Source organism: Triticum dicoccoides, chromosome 1B (genome assembly GCF_002162155.2).
Source record: "Triticum dicoccoides isolate Atlit2015 ecotype Zavitan chromosome 1B, WEW_v2.0, whole genome shotgun sequence".
NCBI classification, from domain to species: domain Eukaryota; kingdom Viridiplantae; phylum Streptophyta; class Magnoliopsida; order Poales; family Poaceae; genus Triticum; species Triticum dicoccoides.
This window is the reverse complement of record NC_041381.1, coordinates 690,141,950-690,151,797: the sequence shown is the minus strand read 5'-3', so window position 1 is coordinate 690,151,797 and position 9,848 is coordinate 690,141,950. Positions and strand designations below refer to the sequence as shown.

The following is a 9,848-nucleotide window of genomic DNA, read 5'->3' as shown; positions in this document are numbered from 1 at the left end:
GTATAAGAAAGAACCCGGGTTTCTGAAAAAAAAACTTGGCTGGAAAATTCCCTCTGCATAAAAACCGGGATGGCAGTATCTATGGGTGATTGGCCCGTATCGCTTGCTACAGGCGATATATAAAAATTGTATATGTAATTCTTGCCGAATCATATGGTCAATTACATCCTGAGCACACAGAGCCCAATAAGCCCAGGTAAACGAAAATTCATTATACAACCGAGAAAAAACTCGTATGCGAAAAACGGCGCGACAAGGCGCACGTTAGCCGTTAGTGCGGTACAAAACCGTACAGACCCCGCAAATTAACCCCGGGAGAGTATTATAGAATCTCACATTATGTAAGACAATTTATTTATTTTTTAAAATCCAAAAAATGTTCAAACATTCTCAAAAAAATTATATGCACAAATCAATGTTTGATGCACAACCTCAAAAAGTTTCAGCTCCTAATTCAACCTACACTAATAGAAACAAAAAATATATAATTGGACGTGAATAATGTCAAAATACTATTCACGGTAAGATGCCACTATTCACATTCGAACTTGTCTTTTCTGAATCCCTAAATGTACATTGAGTTTTGAGCTGAATCTTTTCAGAGTTGTAGAGGTATGTTGTCAAATAATTTCAGAATTTTCGGAATGTCTTAATATGATTTTTTGTGGTTGATCGCAACTAATGTGCCTCTATTTTTCTTGATAGAGGCCATTTGTGGACGTATTGACAAATCCCAAAATGTGGGGGACATCAGAGCCCATCGTCCACGGACGCAGTCAGCATCCACGCCTTGTGACATACCCCTTTTCCAAACTCACTCTCCTTGTCATTTTGGATGATTTTCCTTTGGAAGCAGAGAAGAGCAGCAATGGCCGCCTGGAGAAGGAAGGATGAGACGGTGGAAGCATACCTCTTTATCGGCGCCGGAGGCGACAGAGGTAAGGTCCCCAAGGGGTACCTCCAGCTGCCGCCCGTGGGCGAGGATGGGGAGGGTGGTGGTGCGCATCGGGGCGCTCAAGGAGGCGGCAGTCCTGGAGATGGCCGCAGAGCAGTTCGGGTACGGCCAGCCGGTCGTCCTCAGGATCCCCTCCAGGGTATGGTCACCGCCATGTGCAGCAAGAACAATGCCACATAACTCTGTTGATGGGAACAAGGAGACGGAGACTTGGTTGGCTCCTGAGCTGAACTCAACTGAACCTGAAACTTGACTGCACGCACGGTGCAGCAGACAAGAGCAAAACTATCTGTCTAGGTAGGGGGCACACAAGACCAAGTTGATGAGCTGAAGCAGCAAAGGCATCAAGAGAAACAAGATAGCGAAACCGATACTCAACTTGCACAATCTGTATATCACCAGATATCTTAACGACGACGACGACTAGCGTAACAAGAATAACGTCAGCATAGTAAATTCATAACCAATATAGCAGGCATCAGCTAGAAGTATACTGTATGCAGGGGAACATCATCGCGATAAATCATAAGGTAGGTAGGTAATTTTCCATAACTCAAAATTTTGATCTAAGCTTCTATCTTTCTCTCTCCCTCTCTCAATAGCTGCCTCGATCATCAGCGACTTCAGGGACTCGACTCGCTCCTGGAAACAAACCAGCTGGGTCTCCACCATCCAGAAAGTCAGCAGCAAGCGAGCCCCAGGGTCTTCAAAAGGCAATCGACCAATCTTCTTCATGTGTGGCCTGCAAACAGCACAGCAGACAATATGGTTAGCAAGATAAATGGGTAAAAGGCGTATGCAACCCATCTCGAGAGCTAGCTAGAAGTAGGGTGAAAATGTTTGATGGTAACTAATGACCTAGAAAGACATGAAAGGTTATGCCAATTTGCTTCTCTGATAATTCTAACTCATGCTAGGATAACAATCAGGTTTGTGGCTAGTTACTTTGTGAACATGTGCTTGATAAATATGTTTCTGCGGGCAAAGAACATTAAAACGGTTGTGCTTTTCTAATTTCAAACGAAAATATGGTTCATGAATTTATTTTTTATCAGAACCAGAATACTACTCCCTCCGTTCCTAAATATTTGTCTTTATAGAGATTTCAACAAGTGACTACATACGAAGCAAAATGAGTGAATCTACACTCAAAAATATGTCTATATACATCCGTATGTGCTAGTCCATTTGAAATCTCTAATAAAAAGACAAATATTTAGGAACGGAGGGACTAGTATATATATTAGAAACAAAGAGATGGCAGCTGCAGAACAAAGACCATCCTGATCAAGAAAACAGCAAGCCTGGTGATAATAAAAACATGGCATGCATCACCTGTAACGTTGACAGCCTCTAGTCTAAATACTGAAGGATAGAAATGACATCATATATAAGACACTCTGCCCAAGTTGCATTATCTACGCCACAAACTGACAAAAGCAACCTAAGCGCATGCCACTGGTTCCACAACGAAGATATAATCTGACAGGATTGTGGTAAAAATAACTACAGCACGCCATGGACATGGACTCATGCATAATGTTCATGATCAACATTGAATAACAAAACATATACAGGAAATGTAAAAGACAACACTCAGGATCAGATACAGGACGACATGGGAGAAATGTAAATGGCATCAAAGGTCAAATGAACGTATCTAGTATAGAATAAATAGAATAATGCTGTTCAAAGACTAGCTTCTCTTAGCTACTAATTGCAAAAGTACCTCAGTGGTGATCTGTTTCTACTCCGCCTTCTTGGTCCGGAAGTTTGACCTCATTGACGCAATTTTTTTCTTGCACTGCACCACTGTTTTACCAGGGACAGCAGCAGCTACTCGCTCCCATCTTTGGTTTGCATCCTTGGGAAACGCCTTCAAAGCTTGAACAACGGCCAGCACCTGGGCCTCTGACCAGGCATCTGGATCTGTTGCAGAAGGTGCTTCTTCCAGGACAGGATCAGCACCAGTTTTCTCCTTAGCTGTCTGACTGCTGCTGGCAGCAGGTTGTTCAGCCGCCTTGGATGGTTCAGTGCCAGTTCCCACAGTTGAACCACCAGCCGTCTCATCTCTTGTGGAAAGAGGCGATACAATAGATGGAGCTGCTTTGCGTTTCTCAAGGAACGAGTCAAAAGCTTTAGCAGAGTCTGGCTTCTGCAGAAGAATGGTTTTCGTGGCCTTCAAAATCTCGTCAGCAGATCTACCAGTACCAATAAACTCTGAAATAACCTCCCACCTCTTGTTAGTTCCCTTCGGATACTTATGTGTAGCTTTCCTAAGCAATTCAACCTCTTCCTTTCCCCACTCTTTCTCTTTTTTCTCATAGTTGCCTAGTGTAATGACTTGTGGGGCTGTGGATTTTGGAGTGCCTTGTGGGACAGTGGATTTTGGAGTAGAATCCGCCACACCATTGGCATGAATTTTCTCTTCTTGTGAGGTATTCGAGGAGTTTTCTTCTTTGCTCAGTGCACCTCTCAGCAACCTGGCCCTTTCAGCTGTATCCTTGTCCTCCATAATATCACAGAGTTTCTTCAACTGTTCAAAATCATGTGATGTGCATACTGTTTCAACATCCTCCTTTGACAGACTGAAGTGGGACTCCTGAACTACCTGACCCACAAGTGCGCGCAGGCGATTTTTCTCTTTGCGTAGCAACTTCTTCTCCTTTTCCTTCAACTTCTTTCGAATGTCAGCAGCTGCTGCGGCTATCTTCGCCTCCTCTTCTTTCCTCTTCCTTTCCTCTTCTGCAGCCCTTGCAGCTTCCTCCTCCTGCAGTTTCTTGGCCATGTATTTTGCCTCCTTTCTCCTCTGTTTCTCAGCCTTCTCCTGCTCCTTTCTCCTCTGGATCCTTGGGTCTTTCCTGTACGCATTGTCAACAAGATTACGTACTCGCGTATACTCTACCTTTTTGGCCTTCTCTTGTATCTTCGCATTCTGCCTCTCCATCCATCTCTTGTGTTCACGAGACTCAGCTTGCTCCAAGTCATACTCATCTTCATGTGGAAATTCCCTCCAACTCTTGAAGTTATACCAGAAATTGTAGAACTGGTCAACATCCACTACAGGAGTAGCATCATCTCCCAAAGAAGGAATCGGCTGGGTAACAGACCATCGGCCATTCCTCATGAAGGCTGGTCCAAAGACCTTAAAGAAGTCTTGCGGTGCACAGTCAGTTGGGATATCATCATCAAACTCATCAGTTGAGTCAAAAATCCTTCTCTTGGTAGGATCCATGAGGACCTCGTAAGCTTCCTGTATGGCCTTGAAATGGCTCTCTATCTCATCCTTCTTTGCTTGCTTTGCTGCCTCTGTGGTCTCATGGAGAAGAAGAGCAGCCTGCTTGTCTGGATGATGTTTAAGAGCCATGTCACGGTAACTCTTCCGAATCTGATCTTCGGTGGCCAAGAACCGCAAGTTGCCCAATCCAAGCAATGCATAGTGATCTTGTTGTTGACTTCCAGAACCAGACTTCTTCTTTCCTTTGCTGCTGAAGTTATCTGAACCAGCAGAAAAATCTTGGCTCTTGTCATCTGATGACACACTACGATCATCAGTTTCAGTGTCTTCTTTCTCATCAAGACCACGGAGCTTCAGTGCCACCGCATGGAAAGAATGACCAGCAGGTTCATACTTGGAAGCTTTTACAGGCAGGCAATTAGATGACACATACAAAGGCACGCCATCTACTATCTCCGGAGAGTAAGTGATCAGAAGACAAGTCCTCTTAGAACCCATTGAACAGTGTAGTCAGGTTACAAACAGAAACTCCTCAATCCAGATGCAAACAACTGAGCCTCAGTATTATACAACCTGCACTCCTGCAGAAAATCATGAAACTATTAGATAATTAAATAGCACTTACATACTAAAAAAGGGAGACAGCGAATATGAGCAATTATAAAGTATAAAGTGGAGAATTGTATCCATGTGAATTTAAAGAGCAAGGCACTTGACAACCAACGCATATACAGCAGCAGTAGTATTTGGTACTCCCAATCTTTATGGTTTATTGTGCACATCTCTAAAAATAATTTAATCAAGGCAACAAGAAACCAAAAAAAGGATAAAAACTGGCCAACGCACGTGCTAGTTCCACCTCCCCTTCTTGATTCTCCCATCTGGAAGGACTTAATTCTCTAGCGCATGCGCCCAAATTCCTCGAGAACTGCCCATTTAATGCAATGTCGCGCGTTGGCAACTCAAAGGAAACTACCCCCGCAAATGCGAAACTCAACCACTCCCACGTCATCGCTGAAACAGCTGGGAGATCTGAATGTGTTGTCGTATCTGGAAGGCCTCCGGCGCGCTTTATTTCCTCCATCGGCAACGGCTGGCATGCAGCATACTCATAGCGCCGCACTTCCCAATTAACGCGGCGCAAGAAACAGGGGGAAGGGCGGCGCGTGGGGTTGGAGAATTAATTAAACATCTACCACATGCCTTATACAAGATGGAGAAAGTGATTTTTCAGCTGTGGCTACACCGGAAGCAGCCAGTTTTGGACCGTCTGTGGTGGCAAAGCTACTGCTTTGTTAGGCAGCAGCGGATATGGCCAAGAATATGCGTTTGGCAAACTTGCTGCCAAAGAGCAAGACGCCCTCCTGCACTATTGGGGTTTTCCTTGTCCCATCTTCCCATATGCCACACAGAAATTCTAGGACAACCGAGCTAAATACTTACTGATCCATATAAGCACGGATCGACGGCAGGCGAGCATCATCAATCAAGGGAGTAACACGCAGATTAGACAACTATAGAGGAGACGCGGACAGCATCAATGGAGTAACACCACCCAGCTCAGACAACTAGGAGACGCAAGTAGTAGCGAACTCTAAAGCAATCGAGCGTATCTCCCTCGGCCGGGAGCGGATCTAGACCGTGCGCGCCGAGAAACCGCGGAGCCTCGAGCAACCAATCGGTGGACGGACGGGAACAAGCTCATACCTCAAAAACCCGGGACGGCGGCGGACGGGGCGGAGACGGGGGAGCACGATCGATTCGCCGCGACGAGGAGAGGGGGCGGACGGAGACGACGGCCGCGCCGCGCGTGGAGGAGGAGGGGTGAGGGGGGCTGGATGGCGGTAAGGTAGGGCGCGGCTGCGGCGGCGGCGGCGGAGCAGGGGAGGGGGGAGGAGGAGAGATTTAGTAGAGCTGGGCTGGGGTTGGGGGTGGGGTAATAGGGTTCGCGTCCCGCGTCCGTCTCTCCTCTCTTTCTTCTGCTTCTGGTGGCGGCGCCCCCACGCTATCGACCGACCCGTGTGGGTCTTGGGGACCTCGCTGCCTGGGCCTCCACAACAGCTGGGCTCCGCTGGGCCTTGCAAGGTCAATTCCTCCTACTCGTCGTAGGCAGCCTGATTTTTTTTTGTCTCCAAAAAGAATTAGACTCGAGAAAAACCTAATTTCTATGTGCCTAAAAAAAACTAAATTCTTTTTTTTTGCCTGAAAAAAGAACCTTGAGTTCTGTGTCCATCTCATTACCAATAGCTTTCCTTACAGCGTGTTTGGCGAGCTTAATTATTTATATTTTTTGAAGAAGAGACACCCAGGAAACATCATGTATCTGGTTTATCGAAGAAAACAACAAGCGGTGCAATCGAAGAACAGCAAAGACACAAAAATGACATGTGAAAAATAAAATTACATCACAAACCATAATGATTGCATTCTTCCTTTGCGCTAGTGTAGGAATGATAATTTAACGTGTACAGAACATACCCTTCTTTCTTCTAAGATCGGCTCCTCACGTAACATTTACGTTAAGCCACATCACCCATCACACCAAAAGAATGATTGCTTGATTATGTCGACCTAATGCAACATCAGCATTAAGCCGCATGATACTAAAAGGAATGATCATTTGATTATATTGAGATTAAATCAAGCCTTGTGGATCTTGATTGCTAGGCCTACGAACAGTCATGTCGTTTGGTTACAAGACACGTCACTTGGTGAAACAATGTCTGTGTGTACAAGACACGTTCTTTGGTAATAAGATGTCTCTTCATGGAAAGAAACGCTTCTTGGTAAAATGATGTGTCTTCATGGAAACGCGTGTTAGAACAAAATGGAAAAAAGCACGGTGATTTTTGGATTAACATGCTCAAAAATCCGGTTTGTAACTTCCCAAAAGTTGCATTGCTTTAATTGTGCCAGACTAACGTACCAAACTTTAACATTTTAATTTGTTTGTACACTTCAACAACATTTGAACTTGGCAACTCTATGCTTAAAAAAAATACAAACTCTATATAAAAATATGTCAAAGTACACTCACTAAAAACATCCAATAATATTCACAGCAAAGTGCGGGCTTTACACTAGTAATTTATTACTCCCTCTGTCACGAAATATAGTATTATATCTTTTTATAAGTCAAATTTTGTACACTTTGATCAAGTTTATAGAAAACTAGATGATACCTTGTGCGTTGCTGTAGGAATCATTTGCAATATTTTTTGATGAGATATGATTGTGCAGAGTATAAATTTTTAGGTTAATAACATGTGGCCAAAATTTAAAATACATACAATTTATTATATCTAAGTATGTATAGTTGTAAAGTATTTATTAAAATAGAAGTAGAATAGTATAATGAAAAACATTTTCCCATGCATGGTTGCATTTTGAGGTGGACCTTATCCCATACATAATTGTATGATGATGTGGCATGCTTGCATGTTGAGATAAACAAATTAGTGCGGGTGGCTCTCTTAGGTATATAGTATTTTGCTGCCATCTAGAATACCAAATAAATATCATTAGATTCATCGTAAAAATATTTCATATGGTATATATTTGGTATTGTAGATATGGGTAATATTTCTTTAAAAACATGGTCGAGGTTTGTGGAGATTGACTTCCACAAAAGTCAATGGCCACTATGTTTTGGGATGGAGGGAGTATTTAGTTGGGGGCGGGGGGAGGGGGGTGCAAAGGACCTAAGGAGGCAAGAGTCAATTCCCATGTGTCTCTTTTCTGGTTCCCCTTGTTAATGCACGCGGGGTGGAATTCTCTCCCAAATTCATAATTCCCACCACAAATCAAACCTCGGGTTAGGACTAATAATCAACTTCCCAAAATCAACCTAACAATCTGCCACCTGGTGTCAAAAGCCAGGTTGAGATCCTCTAATGTAGCAGCTACTACGTCGGAGGGACGTCGACGCATAGTGTACGCACATGCCGTATCTGAGGGCTTGGAGCTGAAAACGAGGAAATAGAGGAGCCATGCTTAAAGTCATGTGGCACATAGACAGAAGCCCCAACTGCCCAAAGAAGAAAAAAGGAACTTCAATCATTGTTCGCTCGCTGTCTCCATTTACTCACGCTCGACGCCGACCGTGAAACCGAGCTCCACCGAGGGATGGGGAGTGGCTACCCTGCTATGTCCACACCACCGTAATAGGGATGGCAGTTGTTGATGTCATTCATGCACCATGTCATTGAGGGATGGGGCATGGCTACCCTGCTATGTTCGCATCACCGTAACAGGGATGGCAGCTGTTGATGTCATAGATGCATCATATCGTTGAGGTCGTGCCGCCACGGCAAGCGTCAATCGAGTGCAACTTCACTGAGCCTGCACCATAGCAAGAGAACGATCAACCGTTGCCATGGCTGCACCTAGCTACTCATACCAGGCAGGTTGAATAGTTGAGGTTGAAGCCTGAAGAAGTACATATGAACTAAACTCATGCACTACTAGGAAAAGGGCTATAGATGGAATTGACACTAATGGCGCACCAGATATGTGGTGCGCCATTAGTATATACTAATGGCGCACCACCCTCTGATGCGCCATTAGTGTTGAAACTACTAATGGCGCACCCTGCCCACGGTGCGCCATTAGTACCAAATTTTTTTTTTGAACTAGTGCGCCTGTCCAAACATACTAATGGCGCATCCTCTGGTGGTGCGCCATTACTAGTTGTAACTAGTAATGGCGCACCAGCCAGAAGGTGCGCCACTAATGTTATTTTTTTTATTATTGTTTTTATTCCTTTTTTTGCAAAAGTACTAATGGCGCACCACCAGGAGGTGCGCCATTAGTAACCTGGATTACTAATGGCGCATTTGTTGTTGGTGCGCCATTAGTAAGTGGGCAGCAACAAGATATTTTGGACAGCCTCTCCTCCCACACTCACTTTCTCCCCACTTCATTCTCTCCACCGCCTCCTCCTTGTCTCGGGTGCCTCCTCTTTTTCACCTCGTTTCCACCATAGATTCATTCAAATTAAGTGGTTAAGTTACCTTGTTTTGCTAGGTAAGTAAGGGGGGAAGCTATATTTATGTTGTTCTCCCTACAACAATGTGCACATGCACTTTTTATGCCCTAGCTAGATCTATGTATGTTCGTGGTGTTGCATATGTTTGTGGTGTTGCATATGTGTTTGTGTTTGGAGGTGTACCGGTATTTGAAATGCGATAGTTGCCAATATTTTGCCGGAATGTTGATTCATTTCCGTTTCGGCGAGAATTTTGGCATCAAGCATTCTTTTTGGTCCTATTTTTAGGGAAAGTCATGCCAAATTTTTTCTTGGTTCTAAAATATCGTTTTGCTCTACCCCGCAGGCGACCATGGTCCGCACAATGACCGAAGGCATCGTGAATAGGTTTTTGAGGTCCGCGAAGGCCGAGATGCTTCAAAAGAACGAGACGGAGATAAGATGTCCGTGTCGAAGATGCAAGCTGAATAGCCTTATTGCGGACCCGGATTCCGGGCAGGTGCGGGACCACCTGCTCTTGCGTGGTTTCATGGATGGCTATCGGTGGCAAGGTGGTGAAGATGACTACGAAGTCGTCCATGGGGGCCGGGCAAGAAATGAGGAAGGGCAGCAAGACAACCACCGCGACTCGGGGGGGCGAGAAGACGAAGAATCCCCAGGAGATGATC

At 44.7% G+C, this 9,848-nt stretch overlaps 1 protein-coding gene across 2 annotated transcripts; it reads right to left on the bottom strand.

Moving 5' to 3' along the window:
• Positions 1 to 1,346: 1,346 nt before the first annotated feature.
• LOC119349716 (dnaJ homolog subfamily C member 2-like) lies at positions 1,347 to 6,128 on the bottom strand. Of its 2 annotated transcripts, none has more exons than XM_037617805.1 (3): positions 5,901 to 6,128; positions 2,685 to 4,774; positions 1,347 to 1,697 (listed from the first exon to the last, which is right to left on the bottom strand). In XM_037617805.1, the coding sequence occupies exon 2, from the start codon at positions 4,689 to 4,691 to the stop codon at positions 2,703 to 2,705; it is 1,989 nt and encodes a 662-aa protein (XP_037473702.1). In that variant the 5' UTR covers positions 4,692 to 4,774; positions 5,901 to 6,128; the 3' UTR covers positions 1,347 to 1,697; positions 2,685 to 2,702. The 2 variants fall into 2 exon arrangements, with proteins under 2 accessions (XP_037473702.1, XP_037473703.1); XM_037617806.1 differs by having other exon boundaries at positions 2,685 to 4,766.
• Positions 6,129 to 9,848: the final 3,720 nt, after the last annotated feature.